The sequence below is a fragment of the Psittacula echo genome (genome assembly GCF_963264785.1).
Source record: "Psittacula echo genome assembly, chromosome: 3".
In the NCBI taxonomy this organism is placed as follows: domain Eukaryota; kingdom Metazoa; phylum Chordata; class Aves; order Psittaciformes; family Psittacidae; genus Psittacula; species Psittacula echo.
This window is the reverse complement of record NC_137736.1, coordinates 3,477,192-3,498,324: the sequence shown is the minus strand read 5'-3', so window position 1 is coordinate 3,498,324 and position 21,133 is coordinate 3,477,192. Positions and strand designations below refer to the sequence as shown.

Below are 21,133 nucleotides of genomic sequence, written 5' to 3'. Positions count from 1 at the left end.
ATCTATGTACAGTACAAAAAAGTCTCTCAAATGAAACACTACTGTTGAGTTATTGCAGTTTGATGGCTCAGTTTTAATTTGTACTCTTATATAAAATGCAAAGTAAAATAATTTAACATTCAACAAGGAAGCACAAATTTCCTTTCTTGCTGAACCTGTAACAGCGTTTACAAATCAAGAGTCCCAAAAATGCATCCATTGCATTTAATCAGAAAGGTGTTATACAGTACCAAATAAATTAAGAAAATAGTAACACTACCACCCCCTTTCAGTCTTTTGTCCATAGCACTGGTGTTAAAACAGTAAAAGAAATGAGTACAGCTGAACCTTCCGTGTGATATTAAAATCACAAAGTTTAATGTTATAAATTATCCAAACTATACAATTTAGAGAGTTTTAATGAATATGGCTAAATAACCAAAGTACCAGTGACCTTTTCCCCACAGATATGACCACTTTCAACCTATTTTCAGGACTTCTGCTTTTTGTGAAAGGTGCCTATCAAGCGGCAGCTCTTTGAAAATCAGCACTTCCATGACCTTTACATTGACCTGTGCTCGGGTTAGAGTAGACAGTCTTAAAAGGAAAGTCTAAATCAAAGTTACAGCCACCTGGAGGAATGTTATTAGAATACAGTTATCAGCAATGAAATGCACAGATTTTGATCCAACAAAGCTCCTAAGCTCATGTGTAACTTGAGGCAGCTTTAAGAGATCTGCATGCTTACATTACACATGTACTTCCGTATTTATTGAATCAAAGTGACATCTTGAAGAAGCATTTCCAATGCTTAATGCCTGCGTAAACCAAACCCTTTCTATTTTAGATCTGGAACCTTTCTCAGCTCTAGAAGTTTCAAGGCTTAATATAGGGTAATACTCAACATACTAAAGAACCCTTAAAAAGCATGTAGAGTTATCACCCACACGTTACAAGTATCTCTTTGCTCACAATTAAAGTCGCTTAATACTGCAACTATCTGAGAATACCAGCAGGTATCAGAGAGTAGTTTGTATGAAATGCAATGTCTTCTGAAGTAAAGATCATTACTTAAACCAAAAACGTTATCACCCACTCGCTACTTGAAGTCAATTCAGTGTATTTCTGATGGGTGTTAGGTGATGCTGATGCCCACCTACAGAAGAGTTCACTTTTCCAGTTCTCCAAAGCATACACATTGAACACAGAGTATAAACAAATGGTGGTGTCCAAGAAAAGCATCTTTGAACAAAAATTAGTTTAATGCAGGTACAAAAAATTATGGTCACAGTTTATGCATGTACATAGATGCATGTATCTACACACTTAAAGAAAATACAGGTCTCAAATCATGTTTTTAAAGCATCTTCCAACACATGGAGCTCGAGGAAAAGGCAAAAAAGCACCAAAGATTAAAGGTACATTGAAAAGACTTTATACAAACATGTTTGTAATATCTATTCTCTGCGTTTTCAGAGTCTTCAAACTGTAATACTTTAAAATTAACCCTTTTTTTTTCCTTCTTTTCAAATATATTTAAGCAAATTTAACTAAATTAACCATGTTACGCAAAGAAAGGGGAGCCCGGGAACATTCAATATAACTGGGTCCTTAAAAATCAATTGGAAGCAAAAAAAAAAGTGAAAGTGCATTTGACTGATAAGGTCCCCATTAATTTTAAGCTTTAAAAACTTTTAATGTATTTATACATGTAAATATATATATAGTGTGTGTATATACGTATACATAATGAATGATGCATTTAAATCAGGTTCTTTTGCAACTGCAAAAATAATTCTTTGGTGCCTCAAACGTCACACAAATCTCAAAGTGGGCCAGTCATCAGTGTTAATGTAATGCACACATACCTGTGATCATAATTTTATAACCTTGTATGTTAATCCAACTCAAAGTTAAGGCAAGAATGTTCTACAATTCAGAAGAGTATTCTTTTGAATTTGCATTCTTTTGACCTCCCAGGAGGGGAAAAGGAAGCAGAATTAATGCAAACGTCTGTTTAATTTCACAGAGGATTATTAGCAGAGGCATTACTGAAAACTATTAAGTTCCAGAACTACTTAACAGCCTATTTTACAATTAAACTCTTAGGTTCGCAAGTGTGAGCCATTGCTACAATGAACAGATCTTTTATGTACCTCTTGATTTTTTGCTCATTAGATTTTACGTATCTGTTGATTTAAGCAATTTGATCATCTTACTATGCCACACAAGCGTGGTGATGAACTATTTGGTAAGCAAACTAGCTGAGCAGGAATAGTTGGTTTTGGCTGGCCTGCATTGCTGTGATGACTCTGCCAGTACACACCAGGTTTTACCACTACATTTTCCATGCCTACAGTCACATTAAATTTTGCAGTTACCCGCACAGAACAGGATCCCAAATAAAACCTTTTTAGTGGCACGACAGTGTAAGATAAATTAAATCAACACAGTAATTAGACAACGTGTGTGTTTGCCACACCTCTGGTTGGGGTGGAAAGACCAAAAACTACAACAGCACCTTTTTGGTTTCCAAATGTCCTGTATTTCAATGTTACATATACAGCTGAATGAGTCAAATTTCCTGCCTTCACATTCTGATTGTTTCTATGAACAGTGAATTTGGGATAAAGTGCTTAACAGTTAAGCCTAACTCCTTCACTTTCTTCTGGGAAAGGCTATCTTTTCAAGAGATGCTATGAGATACGGTCATAACGCGTCTTAAGGTTGAGTCAGTATGTATTTTCTCCCTTCCTCTAGACAGTACTGAGTTGCAATCTACCACCATTAAGTAATATCACATGTGAAACAGGCTCCTCCCAATCTTTTCCAACTGGACACGTGCTCTGCTTTTGTCTGCCCTTTCCCCACCACCCTTTTTAAAACAGGAAGCCACCTCTTTTCGGTCATACAAACAGCTGAAGAACCTCCGTATTTGCGTGTAGTTCATCTCTGCTCTGTAATGCAAGCTTAACCCCCTTCACATTCTGGGTTTGTTTCAATCTGCTTCTGTTGACATCCACACAATCTGTACGTGTACTGCTTGTATTAAGTCTTCCTGCACCTAGAACAGATGTTTTACAGGACACTCTTAACACACACCTTTACCATAGCCTTGAAAAGGGCTTCTCTTGCATGCATCTGATTTCCACTGTGCACAGCTTTCACATTTAGTATCACATTAATTGACTTTTCCTGGGACACTCTGTACTTCAAGATTATGGCTATTTGAGCATTCCATCCATCTTAGACTTCTTTCTACATTCCTCTTTTTGGATTCTGAGTATAAGTTTATTAAGTAAGCTCCATACTTTTGAGCACATAATGGAATCACACGCTCAAACTTTGAAAAGAGAATGCATGGTTCTTCTACACATTTCTTATCCATAGTATACTAACGTAACACTTTCTTGAATGATTCCTTCCCGGTTCTGTGGATGGATACCCTTTAACCACACATTTTCCAACTAAAAGAGCTTTCAGAATCGGCTGGTTTTATTTCCATAAGGCAATTAACACCTCTGCTTTCTTTGCCTGCTCAACTGCATGCCTTATTTTCCTTAAACCTTCATGCTAGAAAGTCTGTGCCACTAAGCTTCAATCACACTTTTGGAATGAATGTGGCTTTTCGGATAACTGGTACTTTGGGGATTTCATAGCAACCTTTCCGGACTAAAGACCTGCAGAGCTCCTATTATTCCTCTGTGAGTTTTGTTTAGAAAATGTGCTTTGTCTTTATCAAGGTCATATTTTTCTTCAGTAATTTGAGACTGCTTTATGATTAAGGCCAACTGGGAAACGAACTGATGCTTCTTCATGTAGTGTTTTCTTACACCACTCCTCATTTGCTGCGTTTTTCCCACAACATCGAATCAGGCACCTGTAAAAAAAACAGTGCACTGGGATCAAAAGGAAGACTAACCCATGTAAATCATTCCTTAATCTAGAACACTGCTTATGTTCTTTAACATGTTTAGCTTCAAACTTGCAAGGAAACACATACTGAATTAGCCCATTCTGTTTTAAGTGAAGCCTTTTCCATTACAGTTGCCAAACAATTCTCACTATCCCTTTCTTATTCGAAACAGCGCGTTCAACTTGAACTTCCAATTTAACACAGTGTTCCTATATAATTGTCTAAGTTCTGGTACACTACAATTGCTTGGAAGTTATGTTCGTCTTATCTATTCCATCATCATTTTCTGGTTGGGATTTACCTCCAAACCAACCAACCCAGAAGGAATGGAAGACTTACTTTCGTCATCTGAATCGAATCCAAAGAGCGTCTGACACTTCTTTTGTGCAAGGTGAGCCTCAAGTGCTTCTGAATTACAGTAGATGGTCAAGCAGTTGCCACATCTAAATCTTTCTGTTGATTTGCTACAAATTTTATCTTGTTCAGAATAAGCATCTACTTCATCAGCCAAAATTTTTCTGCGTTTTGGCATGCTAATGTAGCGTTCATCAAGGTAACTTGGAGGCAATGGTCTAACATACGGCTTTGTTAAGATGACACCATATGAAGTATTCTCTGTTGTTGGATTTGGTTTAGAAGGTAATTGCGAGGCAGCAGGATTATTTTGTGGTGTATCTGTACAATTCTGTAACACTGGTAACACCGACCCATTTTCTGTCCTTGTTTCATCTGACACTCTGTCCAAAGTTATTTCTGATGACTTTGATGATGTCTGATCTACGTCACTGTGCCCATTGACCAGTTGGTCACTAACGGCATTACAGTTGTCAGAATTTGGCTGTAACACAGATGTCGTCTTTTGGTCTGTCAAACTTAAAACTGTAGTGCCACCCTCAGACGAACTTTCATTTCCATTATGAATTACATTATTTGCTTTCTTCTCAACACTTTGAATGTACGTCTTTGGTTCTGTAGAATCCTTCCTTGACTTCCAAGTTGGAATTGGTAAATCGACAGTTTCTTTTTCATTAATGGATTCCTCATCATCTTGGAAACTACAAAGTTCTGAAGGATCATCTGCAGACTCTTTCTCGCTTGCCTCTTCAGAACATTCCGGTGTTTTATTTAAGTAATGCTGAGCCTCATGTTCATATAGCAAAGGGAGCTCCTCAAACAGCTCGCAGCACTCTGCAAAATTGCACTGCGCTTTAAAAGCACTATGACTTTTTGTATGCTCTGCAAGCTCAGTTGACAGCTTAAATCTCTGATTACAATTAAAGTGTAAACAAAAGTAAACATTTGGATACACGTGTCTCTTCAGGTGGTCTATAAAATGTTGGGAATCAGCGAATTTTCTCTGACAGAAACGGCATTTTCCTTTATTCCACTTCATTATATGCTGCTGCACCTTCAAATCAGTTGGATGACTTTTTCTCGCATGTTTATTGAGGAATCTTATCTTTTTAAACACTCTAGCACAACCATTAGCAGGGCACTTAAAGCTTCCTTCCTGATCCATAGCATCAGCACCTTTTTGAGAACAGAAAGCTCCATTAACTTTATGCAGAATAGGTGACTCTTTACTGGAACTGTCATCATCTTCAGGCAAACTTTCTGTACTTAAAGCATCAGGAACATTATTAAAACAGCTGTCACTACTATTTTCAGTAGCATCATCCTGGTCACTTAGATGGTTTCCCACCGCAAATACCTGGTCCGTGTTCTGCTCCTCCGCCTGGACCACCTGGTCAGCACTTGGTGCTCTTGCAGTCTCTGGTTCATCATCTTTGGAACCATCCGAATTCCCATTTTCAAGAGACGGAGTGACATCAGAACATTCTACTTCATTAAGAACAGAAGCCTGCCGACCAGCCTCAATAACTGCAGCAAGGTGTTGCCTTTCTATCTTCCTGACATGATTTTTCAAGTGCTTCAGCATAAGTCCTTTTTGCCTGAACTTTCTGGTGCAAAGTACACAGGAAAAACTGCCCTTTTTTTGGTGAGCTTGTGCATGTTTTACAATGTGACCACCAAGAAACTCCTTGTTGCATATCACACAGCGGTGCCTTGGTACAGTTTGATCTAACATTTCAGATGCCTCAAGAGCTTCATCGTTCTTTTTGGCATTACCTTTGGACTGGGCTTCAGAGAGGTCTTCTGGGTCAAGCTCACCATTGCTAACATCTGTTAAACAGGCACGCTCGTCACCCAGAGCCCTATACTCCGTTATCTTCTCTGTATTTGCAGTAGAGTTTTCCAGTGTATTTTCGCTTAAGCTAACGAAGGCTTTATCCCCCAACAATGCTAAACAATTCTGCTTGATCATTAAGAAATTCCAAAACTCGGGATCAAAAAACAAACCTTTTTTCAAAATTGGAAGCAGTTCAAAACGCACACGGTTTTGAACAGAACTAGTGCACTCGTTGTATTCTTCATCTGCGCATTTATATAAATGTTCAACAGTGTAGTAAGATTCCAAGGTGCGCTCAAGAAAAAAGATTGAAAGAGCACAAATTCTGAGGATCTCTAAGTCATTTGGCAGAAAATGAGCAATTGCTTTATAAATAAGACTTTGCATGGTGGGATCTTCACGGAGGTCCAACTGTAGGGCACAACCACATATCTCAACACATATCTGAAGACCATCATCACCAACCTGTAGAAAGGAAATCACAGTATACGTAATTATAGAGTATGCATAATGGTGTTTTCCTAATGGGCTTACAGACCTCTACAGCTTAAAAGTAAAACAAGAGAATCAGACTCACAGGGGGAAAAAAAAGAGCTATTATAAACAATGCCCATACATCAACTTCCCAGGTATTTGTATTAATCTACGTTCAAAATAGCAATTCGGAAAGCATCCTGCTAGCATATTTCACCTAAAAGCTTGTACCTTTTAGACTAATGCTCAAACAAGACATTTGTATATACATAACATCTTTGCATAACATCTGGTTTGCACTGAAAGCTATGTAGTCACTATCAGCAAAGCTTCAGATACTTTTGCCATGTGCAGCACTGTAATTAAAAGACAATTACTTATTTAGAGATATAAAACAAGACTGCAGCAAAAACACATAATACTGTTCTAGCAGTATCCTGTCTACATCTTCATTGCCTAAGCTGTTCCGCGCTATAAATGGGCAGTTATTCTATATTTCATCCCTGTTCTATCTCATTTAACTTGCGCTGCATAAAAATAGAAGCTATATAATACTGCCTTCAATTCTGAACAATAACCACCACAGAAGCCTTAACAACCCATGGCCAAGCATTCTAAAAGGCTTGAGTCTTCAGAGTGACTATCCTTTCACTGAGCAGAATCCCTATTCCACGCTAAAGGCTGCAGGCCCTCCCATTCAGATGGATGATCAGAAACATACTGCCCAACAGGCAGCAGATTAATGTAAAAAGAGTTTCAGGAAGTTCAAAAATTCATACCCACCTCTATTTAAATGTGCATTAACAAATACACACAATGCTGCATATGTAGTAGGTTACTAAAAATATATATTCACTCAGATGAAAACACAAAAGTTATTCATTTCACCACAAGTGTTTTAGAATACATACTGAGATCAAAACCTTGAACAGTAACAAATCACTTCATTTAGAACCATACAGCAGCACCCGTGACCAAATACTTCATAATTCACTTAGAGCACACAATATTAAGGAGCTCTGTGCAGTCAGGGTAATGATAAAACACACATTCGGAAACACCTTGCATGCCTATGTGCGAAGCGTTGCATGTGACATCTTTTGCACGTGTTTGTATGGGACAGCGTAAGCCTAACACCTGAAGCATGAAACACATCACGCTTTCCTGAAGCAAAATTATGTCCTCTCCTGTTTTAGCCTAGCTTTTCCTTCGTTACATTAAGCATTTCTTCAGATTTGGTTAGAACTGGTGGAAAGATGCAAAACTTCATGAGGGTGAAAGGCAGGTAAAATGGCGTCAGGCAAATCCGATTTCCTTAAGGAGCCAGGCTAAAAATCCACAAAACAAACCAGTGAATTTTTCACGTTTACTCCATGTGTTTATTATTAATTTCCCCATTTATTTATAGGGGATGACATTCCTCAAATTTATTATAGCAGAAAGAAAAAACCTTAGGATTCAAGAAAGCCAATCAAAATCAAAAATCAAAAGCCAATCTCAAAACCACAGAACAGATCAAGGGCAATCGTAATATTGATGTGCATTCTGGAACTTGACAGGTTTTTGAGAGAACAGTGTGCTCTTCCCTATCCCCTCTTACCTTTACACAAAAAGTGGCCATTACACAACATAAACATCACTGCTCTTGAGTTACAAAAAGAATGGGGGATAGGGTAAAAACAAAGAACCGAAACTTACTTCGTCCTTAATGACTTTCATGAAAGGGAAAATTACTCTGACATTGGTTGCAATTCTTAAAAGCTGGTAGCACTGGTCGACAAATACTTGTTTTGATGGGTTAGATTTAAGTTGCAGTTTGCTCCAAATGAAGATCAGGTCCCTATAAGTACAGAACAAAACAGTTTATAGTTAAGACTTAGTTTTAGAACTCTATCACTAAGCATGATGCGTTACTAAGAACAACTATTTGCATATTCAGTAACTAAAATTGTATTTGAGGGTGTAATACCAAACTCATTAACATCACAACTGTACACAACGTGCACAATGGAAAATGCAACTTAATGACTTTGTTAAAGCATTCAGGGTATCTCCTATCACTGAGCCAATTAATCATTCAACAAAATATTAATGTATTCAGCTTAGTATCAGAGAACTGCATAACAAAATCAGACGCTACAGCATCTAGCCCTTAACACCACAGGCAATAAACGTGAGGCTGAACAGCAAGCTCTGTGTGCTCTTGGGATTAAGTTACTTTCAGTGCAAGGATAAAGAGTCCTCCAGGAAAAGAAGCGTTTGAATGTGCAAAATGGGAGCGTTGTAGAAAGCTAGCTTCTGATACAGTCCACTGACAGGAAATACTGATGTTCTCCAGTTGTGTGTATTACAACACGAGTTTCTTACTGCTGTCATCACTACTCTTTCTAGCCAAAAGCAGCTACATGAAAGCATCAGTTTCTACAGCTATTCATGTATCTCTCCGATCTTCAGTCAAACAGCATTTCTGACTGATATAAGGAAACATAAGAATAGATTGCTAGACCCTGCAGCAGAGCTCCTGCACAGGTAATGCATTTAGTCTATAAAATATAGCTAATTGAAATCTACAGCCTGTAAGTTCTATGTACTTTAATTCAGAGACTTGGAAAAGGCAACTGGACTTCACTTTTAGTTATAAGAAAATTTGCCAGCACGAAGATTTTACATAGGAGTAGATAAAGTTAGGACCAGGCAGAAATCCTGCCATAATGTTACAATGGAAACAGGGGACCAGTCACTTGGATTTTCTGAAGGAAGACACTTCTTTTTTCCACCAGCCTCCTCCTTCCGAAAACACAAACCCAGTTACTCACTATTTAGCTGATCTTCCAGAGTCTCTAGTCTGTGCTAGATACAAATCAGACAAACCTTTTGAGATTGAAGTTGTGTAGTGAGGTGAGTGCCAGCAGGAAGCGAAGTGACAGAACTGCCCGTGACAAAACACCAACTTTGCTTTAACATTTAAGGCAGCTCTGCAATTCTGCCTGACATTTAAGGGCTAGACAAAAGAAAATCATTGTTTTCTTTCATTCAGAACCCAAGAAAACTGAAGTCAAAAAAGAGATCAAGCTTATATGGGGAAAAACTGTGAAAAGGAGCTCTATAAGCAGCTCTACCCACAAAAACATAAATCAGCCTTAGAGGTGTTCTAAAGATACAAGCCTTTACCAGGCTGAAATCAAAACACCTGAAGTCTTTGCAAACTTCACATACAAGTTTGAAACTTCCTGCACCAAACCATTCAAATAATTCAGTTAAAGCCTCAAGCTGAAGCACAAAAGAAAGAAGTGAGCATTTTTGCTGTTAAAAGTTACCAGAATCAAGTAACTTACTCTCTGCTTTGCCTCACACCATTTCAGAACGACCCATTTCAACACTAATCCCAGAGAAACTGAGAAAAACCAGATTATTCTTCTGAGAGATTAGTGGTTCAAATGGCTTGCCGTGTGTTCAAACAAGTTGGTACAACGAAAGTGCTCAAAAAGGAATGGAGAAAACTGAAAGTAGAAGCCACAGCTCCAGGGTGAAGAACAAGCTGTTAATTCAGTTTAACCACCATGAGATTAAACCCTGATGTGAAACAGGAGTCAGCAACATTTGAGGTATTTCTGTGGCACTGACAACAGCACAGATAAGAAACTTGAGATAATGTAGACAGGGGCAGTTTTCTATTTGCTTGCTTGTTATAGCACAGTAATACAGTACTTAATGACATTTACTTCTTGGATAGTCTAACTTAGTTCACATTGAAGCCTGTGCTTAAACTATTATACACATGTGTCGGGGCAATTTAAATCATTACTGTGAGACCACAGATCTCCATAACTCTTTATCAGAGGCAACCAGCCTGGTACCCCCCTACAAGATAACACAACAATTGCATGCCTCCAACAGCAACATAAAAGCCGCCCTGCCTTAGCTAGATCGAAAACCTTCACTACTGTTGAAAAGAAGGAAGTCTGTCTTTCCTTGGTTACAGATTAGCACACTTCACCAAATAGTTATCCAGTTCACAAAAAATACCTAGATGCAAAAGACTTACACACATGGAAAAAATTCCTTGACTTACTGAATTTACTAATTAGGAAGCACTTGAAAACAGACAAAACAGCACTTAAAAATTGCCTGGCAGAGAAGGCAAGCCATTCTGCTATGCTTGTTCCATCAAAACCTTGGCTGTCTTCCTAAAGAGATGTCACTTACTGATACTACAAAGTCATTCATCACTGGACTCTTCACTTAACAATACCTTACAAAGAAATTTCTCTAGTCTGATCATGCCCAGCTGGCTTTGTGATTCATTTGTCAGTGGGCTTTCACTTCAGGAAAGTAATTCTGATCATAGTTTATTCTTAGCATCAATGAAAACAGTGAGAGTTTTGTGACAGAGCTGCTTAAAGCTAATCTTCCTCTGAGATAATATGGAGCTAATGGTTTCACCTTGAAGACTTCAGAGAGGTTGCTTCACAGGAAGTGGTAACTAATATCTGTTATTTACATCTTTCTAACCTATTTTGATGTTTATCATTGCTTGTAGTGTTTGCTGTTAGATGTCTGCTAGATCTGCAAAGTCCTCAATTCCACACAAGGCAAGATGATTTATGCTGCGCTAGGTTAAAATCTTCTACATGATGTGGATTAATTTAACCTGGCTCCTACTTCTTCAAATATCTGATGTACAATACAGACATGCCTTCACAAGCTTTGCTCCAGATTACGTTATCTAGTAAGCATTACGTATAATTCTCTTGTTGGGTCTGCAATTGTTAAGGCTGAGCATCTGTAAAGAATGAACTAGCTGTTCCAGTTGCCCAGACATAACTGCTCTGAACTCTTTCAAAGATTTGAACAGAAGTGATTTGAACAGAAGATCAAAATACTGAGAGATGCCAAAACAGCTTCCTTGATAAACAGGTATCAAACAGTACTTTAGCCTCTTCTGAATTTCATTTCTGCCATCCACTTTGCCAGCACAAAAGAGGTCTTTTTTGACTAGTGATTTTTAGAATGGCTGACGCAAAACTTGATTATAAAGTGGGTTAAAAGCAAGGTTAACATCCAACTACAGCAAAAGATATAAAAAGTAGGTTTGATTTAAAATATGTTTCTTAGAAGACTGAATCCTCAAAACAAAGCACTAATCATGAATTAGTAACTAACACGTAACTAATGTGTTTAAGTTACATCTGCAAACTTCCCAAGAAGTCAGGAGGTGCAGCATTTGGGCAGGAATCAGCAAAGCTGGATTGCATTCACAAACTATGTCACTTTTTGGTTTAATTTCTTCATCTGTCCTATGGGGACAGTCATGTTCACCTTTTCCTGGGCAGACCGAATTAAAACTGACACTAAGAGTTCACAATATACTGTATTATAAATGTATGTTGATCATTTTTCCAAAGGTTTTGATGCAATGCAATCACTTATTCAAACAGTTAGGAGAAAAAATTAACAAACCAAACATTGTAATTTCTGACCTTCCTTACTTCCTGGAGAAAAAACCCAAACCCACCACTTCTTACTTCTCAATTCCCCGAAATCTGGGAACATAGAAACCCAATACAGATTCTAAACTCTGTATTAAAATCAATTACAAGCTTAATAAGAGCTCTATTTGACTGAAGAAAAAAATAAATCCTTCCTAAATAAGCTTTTTTTTCCTTCAACTACGCAACCAAACAAATTGAGCATACTTTATCAGCGAATGCAGATGTTGCTTTAGATACAGAAATTATCCAGGCTAAACAGAAGGATTATCTTCCTTAGCCATCGCTCGGTCCTCCAAATGATGAAATTTGTTTTGACAACTCTTTAGAAAACGCTTCTAAAAACATAAAAGCGTTCAACCATCAAGATAATTTAGTGTGTATGAAGACATTATTACTTAAATGTTTTCTAGAGTACCACCATTTATTTTATGGCTCTGTTTACGAAATAAAAGCCCCATAACAAGTAGCACATTTTCAGAATCATATATCCTCTTTAGACATATTGATGATATATTACCCCCTTGTTATTACAAAGCAGTGTCATTAAACTAGCAGGACAGAAAAATATCTGCATTGCCAGAAAGTCTACAGTCTGCATATTGTTACACATTGCTAATAACAAATGCCATATTTTCTAGGTATTTACAGCCTAAAGTATGTGAAGGCCCACCCTTCTGTTACTTTGAAACAGTTAACGTGTTATGTACCACGTAGGCTACCATTGTGCACGACTGTGTGTAAAAAGGCAAGCAGGCATAACAGATGTAGCAGGAAAGTTTAAAGATGACATTAGGATGTTTTTATCTTGTATTTTAAACTTGAGCTACACCTCAAAGTAGATGAGTCATTCTGGCAATAAGCACTGATTATCTGCCAAGCCGCTTCACCAGAAATAAAGTATTTACCATATACAATACATGTCCCCATTTTGAAGCTGAGGGACTAGGAACGATTCACATAGCTGTAAGGCTAAGGTAGTCTTCCCTTCTTTTTCAGTGTTGCAGATGATCTCAATTCCACTCTTGCAATCAGTCCTCAACAAGTGCTATACAATTAAAATAAAATCAATTTAGATAAATTTGCTAACATGAAATAAAACCCTATCAGACCTTGCTATATTAAAGAAGCTACTGAAAACTTCAGGAATTGCTAGCGACATAGGATTTATTTGGAACAGCTTTTGTGTAGGTCTGTAAATTGAGATTTTGGAGATATTTAGAGTTCTTTCGTATTTCTTAGAGCAATGACAATCAGACTAATTGGCCAAGAAATTAAAACACTACACAAAAGCACTTTCTTTGCATGACTTAGCTTGTTCTCAAAACAAGTTTAAGAAAAGCAAGCGTTATCTAGTGCTATCAGTGGTAAAGTAGGGCCACATTCAGCTAGAGTGTTATTTTACATAGGGGGGCACCATTAAAAAACCTTAAGGCTACTCAAAATCTATAGCGCACAGAACACCGGATTGACATCAGTTAGGCTAAAGTGCTTTTACTAAAATAATAGTTAATAGTAAAATAGTCAATACACTGAAGTTACAAAATATTAATGATTCGAGTTATTTAGGGAACATATCTACAAGTAAACTTGACCAAAAATTGAATCTAGGTCAACAAGATTTGTAGGCACTTAACATTTAACTTTTCAAAGCTTAAGCAAGCACTAAGTTAAGCAACAGCAGTGTAGTTGCCTGATTTTATGACATTTGGTTCTACAAAAACAGAGTTCCATATGCTCCTCTTGACAACTCGTATACAGTAAGTATTTAATTAAACAAAATGTATACTGACAAACAATACCTCCTGGAATAGCTGATCTTCTAATGGTGACATATAAAGACAGGTGAAAAGAGCTTGATGGAAATACAGATCTTTACTGATATCTGGATGATTTATGCAAGATTTGATAAGAGCCATTGCCTCAGGGATGCGTTCACAGGCAATAAGGTATCTGGCACGCAGTTCAAAGAACAGTGGATTTTCAGAGCTTAAATATTTGTTAACTGTACAGAAAAGAAAGATTTAAAGGCAATTAGAATATGAAGTCCAAACAACAAATATATTTAAATGTAATGTTGTTTTCAATAGTGCAATGTCAACAAATAATATATAAAAAAGGCTCTGCTAAAGAAGCTATCAAATAGTTAAATACCATCAAGACTCTGTCCTTCGGCTTGGAAACAGAAATAATTATTCTTCTTACACCAGTAATCTAATTCAGTATTTTCTTTCTAACAGATTAACACATTGTGCTGCAAAGGATTAGTAAAATATACACTACATAGAAGCAGATATGAACATCTTTGAGACAGAAAATTCCCTCCTTTCTCAGCACTGGGTGATTGTCAGAAGTACAGGACTGACATCACTTCCAAGGCTAGAATTATAGATATTTAAAACAACTCAGTATACTCATTACCCATTAAAATGGAAGAGCTCGGAGTGATCAGAAAGTTGACTGCAATTCACATGCTGTTGCTTTAAGTAGTTTTGAACACTTGGATTTTGTTGGTGAAGTGGAAAATAACTTTTTCTTCTTCTAAAACTGCTACTGGGCACAGTTCTTCATCTAAATCCCTAAATACCTTTAAATTCTAACCCCTGATTTCTGGAAATCTGTTTTTCAGATCTAAAAGCTAATCTTTAAGTTAACATTTGAATGAAAATGTTTGTACTGAGATAGTCAAAATACTTAGAACATTTAAGTAATTGGGAAATTATGAAATACATAAAAGACATGCTTGAGATCTTTTATAGCTCATAGAAATTCTAGTATCTCTTAAGAATAAAATATGATTCAAGACTACAAAATACAATAATGCTGCTTTTATTTTGAGAATTGTTTGCATCTTGTCAAGTAAATGCACACTTTGAGGTGTTAACAGTGTGTTAACATTAATGTATTGAACAATATGGGCTGATCCTCCTCATATTCTCAACAGCTGCCCTAAGAATCCTATAATTTCTAGTGCATTCCCTGTAGTACTGTACAGTGTTTCATATTAAACAAAAAAAGAAAAAGAGATTGTCAATTTAGATTCAACAAAGGCTGAAGTTTATAACTTAGAGGGAGGATGTATTAAGAAAGCTACAAGCAACTTAAAAGTGACATTAATAGGATTTAACAACAAAGTGGTTACTGAAAACCTCTGAGCAGCCAAGTGACACTCCCCCCCCCCCCCCCCCCCATAAAAAGAGCATGTATATAACAACAGTTAAACTTTCTTCTGTTTAATAAGGATGCCTGGTTTAAAAGACATTTCTTGCGCTCAGAAAAAGGATTTCTGTAAGATCTTTGTTTTTATGAAACCTAATGGCATTATATGCTAATGAACACTTAAAGAATATTATTCAAGATGAGATAAGGTTTCTTAATAGATGTACCATAAAGTCCACCATAAGAGAGAATCTCATTCCCACTATCCATTAGCACTTTTAGGGATAAATTTAGTAAAGACAACTGAAAGAAAAGCCAGTGTCTAACAGCAGTCATCAACTGCAACAAAAAGCGATTATACGGAAATATCCTTTATGCCAAGTAAAGGCCTCTCCTTTTGAATTAACATGAAAAAGTTAATAAACCCCATCACCGGTTTCACATGCAAACATTACCCAACAGATCACTGACTATTCACACTGAAAAATTACACTGGGAATACTTAGCTTTTATATGTACTGATGTTAAGAAAATGCTGCATATCTAACCACTGGCTGCATCATCCTCATCACTCAAATGGGGAAAGACTGCAGACCACAGTGTGACACCTCTCTTGTAGGTAGGAACGGGGACCCCAGAATCTACAGGCTTGTCAGCTCGACCTCAGTGCTGGGGAACATCACGGAGCAGATCATCCTAAGTGAGCTCATAAAGCATGTGCAGGAAAAGAAGGGATCAGGACCAGTCAGCACGGGTTCATGAAGGGCAGGTCCTGCATGGCCAACCTTATCTCCTTCTATGACAAGGTGACCTGCCTGGTTGATGAGGGAAAGGCTGTAGACAGTGTCTACGTGGACTTTAGTAAAGCATTTAACACTGTTTCCGACAGCATTCTCCTGGAGAGATTGGCTGGGCTGGAAACTGCCTGGATGGCAGAGCCCAAAAAGAGGTGGTAAACGGTGTCACATCTAGTTGGTGTTCAGTCACTAGTGGCTTTCCTGTTGGCTTGGTGTTAGGGCCAGTGTTGTTTAATACCTTCACTGATGATCTGAATGAAGGGATTGAGTGCACCCTCAGCAAATCTGCAGACAACACCCAGCCAGCTGAGAGTGCTGATCTGCTGAAGGATAGAAAGGCTTTGCAAAGGGATCTGGACAGCCTGGATCTACATGCTGTGACCACCGGAATGAGATTCAACAAGGTAAAGTGCCAGATCCTTGACCCGGGCCACAACAACCCCATGCAATGCTACAGGCTTGGGGTAGAGTGGCTGGAAAGCTGCTCAGCAGAAAAAGACCTGGAGGTGCTGACTGATGGCTGCTGAACAGGAGCCAGCTAGTGCCCAGGCAGCCAAGGAGACCAACAGCATCCTTGCCTGTATCAGCAACAGCGTCGCCAATGGGGCCAAGGCAGTGATCATCCCCTGTACTGGGCACTGGTGAGGCTGCACCTTGAATCCCGTGTTCAGTTCTGCGCCCTTCACTGCGAGAGAGACACTGAGGTGCTGGAGTGGGTCTGGAAAAGGGCAATAAAACTGGTGCAGGGCCTGAAGCACAAGTGTGATGGGGAACGGCTGACGGACCTCAGGGCTTAGTCTGGAGAAGAGAAGGCTCAGGGGGGACCTTAACGCTCTCTACAACTATCTGAAAAGAAGACAGAGTAAGGAGGTGGCTGGTCTCATTTCCCAAGTAAGAAGTGATAGGACAAGAGGAAAAGGCCTCAAGCTGTGCCAGGGGAGGTTTAGATTGGATATTTGGAAAAATTTCTTCACTGAAAGGGTGCTCAGGTATTGGAACGGGCTGCCCAGGGAAGTGCTGGAATCATCGTCCCTGCAAGCGCTCACAAAACATGTAGATGAGGCCCTTAGTGACATGGTTTAGTGGACAACTTGGCAGTCCTGGGGTAAAGGTTGGATTTTATTATCTTAAAGGCCTTTTCCAATCTAATTGATTCTATGATTCTAAGCTAACTTGTTAAATCATTCCCACTTTCTGTGTGGGGAACTCTGAAGTCAGTATGCCCCTCTGCTTTGTAAGTGAGAATCCCACTTCCAGCAACACGATCTCCCAGGGAAGGTGTCTCCTACACCCTCCAACGCTGTTTCTGAAGAGACTGAGAGTTCCAGCTACACCACTGGCAGGATTGTGCTCCCTTCCCCGTCGTGGAATGCTCTCTTTTCCGAAGCATGTATCTAGAAGAGCATATAGCTCTTCTAACCCCCCAAGCAAAAGACCAGTGCTAACTATAGTAGCATTTAGCCAAGTAGGTGATACATACGAAGAGGCTTGGGGAAAACAACTGCTATTCCTGTCCAGCATGTGTGGTGCTTTGCTTTAAAACAACAGATGCCAACCATCAGCTTAGAAGGTAATTAGCTGCTTACACCTGAGCATACCTCTGCCTACAGTATTCCCTTCTAGGTGTTCACAGCAGGCCACTTTATACTCCCTAATCTATTAGAAGCTCGTTGCTGCTATATTTCAAGTCTGCTATTGTTTTTAAATCCGAAGACTGCCTTCCTTTCCAGGCATCTCAAAATAGAATGCAACATCTCGAAGCATACAGCTCATGTAAAAACAGACCCAGGGAGGTTTGTCTTGGCCTAAGCTTCTCTGTGTAATTAATGAATCAAAGACAGGATTATGCAGTTCACACAGTACGTATTTTTCAAACTGACTTTTGCAAGTAATGGTTGGTGAGTCAGCAATAACATGCAGTTTTCCTCATTTCAAATACTGATCCCCAAGGGAACTATATGGCCAAGTTTCAAAATATACACCAAATACTGCTAGCCTAATAAGCAGCACAGAATGTTTGCTTTGTGTAAGACTTCAGAGGAATCAGATTTTAGAGGAAATGAGACAAGAAAGGAAGAGCTTCCAAAAGCTATTACCTAAAATGTTTGTCATCACAGCTAGAATATGTCAAGGGGGTATGTGGGGATATTAGAAGATAAAAGGAAGAAAAATACCTCACAGCAGAGGGGAAGGAGATATGGCCTACAACAAAAGGAAACAAGCTAATCATCTAGTGACAACAGGCAGTGTCATTCCTACTCTGCCAGGTTAAAACTACGTAAAAGTCCTCAAACTGTTACCCATCATACAGAAGCATCACAACGATCAAGGATAATCTCTGTTTTCATTCTGTTTCTGTAGGTATTTGACCAGAAGTTTATTTGATCTATAAATCACATGTAAACTATTTTGCTCAAGCACTTGCTTCACAAGAGAGACAAAACAAAGACTACACACTTAATCATGTTCATGTTGCTAGCAAAATACTTTTCCTGGTTAAGAAGGCAGCTTGCTCAGTTGCTGTGACTTTATAGTCCTCTTCCTCACTCTACAGAATGAACACATTGTCATAAACACAGACATGAATTAGTATTTTTTAATCATTATCAAATAGATAGTCCTCTCTGAACACTGCTAGCAAATATGTTGCTTAAGATGTCAGTGAAGACTTCACTGTAGACTGGATATTTTTCCCCTTGTGAATTTCCATTAATATTCCAGTAATCTTGTTTTCCACACACTGCATCTTTCTCCTACTCCCAACTCTAGGAATTACATATACATAAAAACAAAGCAGATATCAGGTGTAGTCACAAGAATCATTCTAAACACACCAAGCCACAAGCCCAGGTATTAACAATTTAAAAGAAAGATTAAATGAGCCCAAGGACCACGAATACAGGAATACACATCAGGTCCTTCCTTGATCATGCTATTTTAGTAGCCTAACTGAGGTCAAGTCACTCTCCATGCTCTTTCAGTTCAGCTATATTTGGTAAACTCATTTTGTAAGTAATTGCTCAGTAGCCTCCTCTACACTGTCAAAGTAGACTTCTATTACTAGCAAAGAAATTAGTTTGCTTTCAAATAAAAAAAGGACCTGTACATTTGACTACAGAAAAATAGTTATGTGCAATGCCAGCTGACAACACCTGACCCTAATATCAAAAAAGCATAATTCAACCCATTTTCCATACTCTAAAAGAAATTAACATGGCATATGAAGTACCTAATTCCTGTGACACAGGCTTTGCTTTAAGAATTGCTTGTAATACAGGATCCTCCCATGGTCCACCATCTCGGATGATTCGAGTTACTAGTTCCAGGTTCATATTTCGGTATCTACTGAGAAGGTTCTGACATTCCTACATGTAAAAAGAAAAATCATTAGAAAGGAGAAAAAAACCAAAGAAGTTGTTTAAAAATAAAGTTAGGTCATTCAAAAGATACAAGAAAATCCAAGCATGTTTCAATATTTCCTCAGTCAACAAACGGAGCCACAAAATCGTTCATTGACCAGGCCTACACAAAGCCCTAAAGCAATGACTTATATTCTCTAAAACCAGTAATATAGAACTGTAGAAGCCAGAACGCAAGAGCCTTCCATTTGCATAACAATGCAAAACTGCCTTTCCTTGAATTGGAGGCATTACTGGCATATGCTGTAGAAGCCTTCACCTCATGCTTGCCTGCACAGATTTAGACATGTTGCCGCTGGATTTGTGATCCAGTGATGGTGTCTTTATTCTACGAGGGAAAAACTGAATTAAGCCATGTGAGTCACCAGCCCTCAAGCAACCACTTTTCTCCAAATCTCTATGTAATGGAAATTATGCCTGCCTAAAATAATCCAACATGTTTTAGCCAGCATTGATTTTCATATATGCCAAGTTCTCCCCATCCCTCCACGCACCTTACATTTGCTGGTAAAAGTGTGAACTTGAATGTTAATCAACAGTAGAATTTTAATCACAAAAGGTATCCAAATTTTAAGACAAAACTAAAGTGCAGCTGAAGAATGGCTTTTTTTTTTTTTTTTCATAAATTCTTTTAGTTTCAACTCAGTTTTTCCTTTTGTATTCAGATGAGTAGGTCTGAAGGTAAGGAATGGGTAAGTAACTGAACTGGTTTGATTACACAACTGATCAGAAATTCTCATATAGAAAATTGTGTAAACATCTATTTTAATACAGTCACTGCTTAAAAGTCAAGACAATTGAGAAATGCAATACAAAAGCACAGAGGAGAAAGCGTTACACATCACTCTTTTTGCCTATGTCTCTCTCGTTCATGAGAAAGTTTTTGAGAAGTGCTTATTGTAGGCCTGCCAAAATGTCCCATTACTCTTACTCAAGAGACCCTACTCACTCCTGAGGCTGCTAAGCCAATTCCTTGACCCCATTCTTCCACCAGTTCTAATCCAGCACATAATGGCTCTTGGTTTGATAATTAAGTAGTGCTGGCACATTAATTTGTAGCAGCACAAACATATATCAACATAAAAATAACAAAGGGATAGCTATTTCTTAAAGTGCAGTTCCATGATTATTGTATTAACAAATGGAAGAATCCTGTTGTTCGTATTTTCTATCCCTACAATAAAATTTCCTCTCACAGTGGCACAAAGCACTTGTGTTCCCATGCAGTGAACTGAACTCTCAAAATCGGTTCAGGTAAAGAAAAAACAATCCCAAACAACTTATCTGGCAAAAAAGAGCAATTCTTTAAATCCAGGCTCGTTTATCTTATGTAGTTGTATATAGCCATACAAAACATTGTCCCAGTCCAGCCAAGAGTGCAGCAGTTTCAAACAATGCAAGTTTATGCTGACCTGAAGAGTTCATTAGATTTAACTGTTTAAAACCACAGAGGGAAACTTGAGGTTTCACGTCACGAACTGGTGTGCAACACTGGATTGCATTAAGCTCTAATTAGTATAAACAAGCAAAGCTTCCCTCTTTTAGATGGGAAACATCCAAAATCTGTCTTTAACAAGAATGTTATTACAAAGAGAAGTACTTTTTACTTTGTCCAAATAGATTCAAATAGCAATACTGACAATAAATATAAGAATAAATGGCTTTCCCTTCCAATACCCTTCCCTCTTTTTTGGAGGGGTACAAATGTA

At 38.2% G+C, this 21,133-nt stretch overlaps 1 protein-coding gene across 3 annotated transcripts in view; it reads right to left on the bottom strand.

The window, feature by feature from the left end:
- ZNF654 (zinc finger protein 654) overlaps positions 1-21,133 on the bottom strand; it is a 37,862-nt gene continuing 16,729 nt past the window's right edge. For all 3 annotated transcript variants that reach the window (XM_080612446.1, XM_080612448.1, XM_080612447.1), the window contains 6 exons: positions 19,235-19,370; positions 13,852-14,054; positions 12,958-13,097; positions 8,259-8,400; positions 4,235-6,551; positions 1-3,859 (listed from right to left, as the gene is read on the bottom strand). In XM_080612446.1, coding sequence (XP_080468572.1) covers positions 3,852-3,859; positions 4,235-6,551; positions 8,259-8,400; positions 12,958-13,097; positions 13,852-14,054; positions 19,235-19,370 — 2,946 coding nt within the window. In that variant the 3' untranslated portion in view covers positions 1-3,851. The remainder of the gene's footprint in view (positions 3,860-4,234; positions 6,552-8,258; positions 8,401-12,957; positions 13,098-13,851; positions 14,055-19,234; positions 19,371-21,133) is intronic.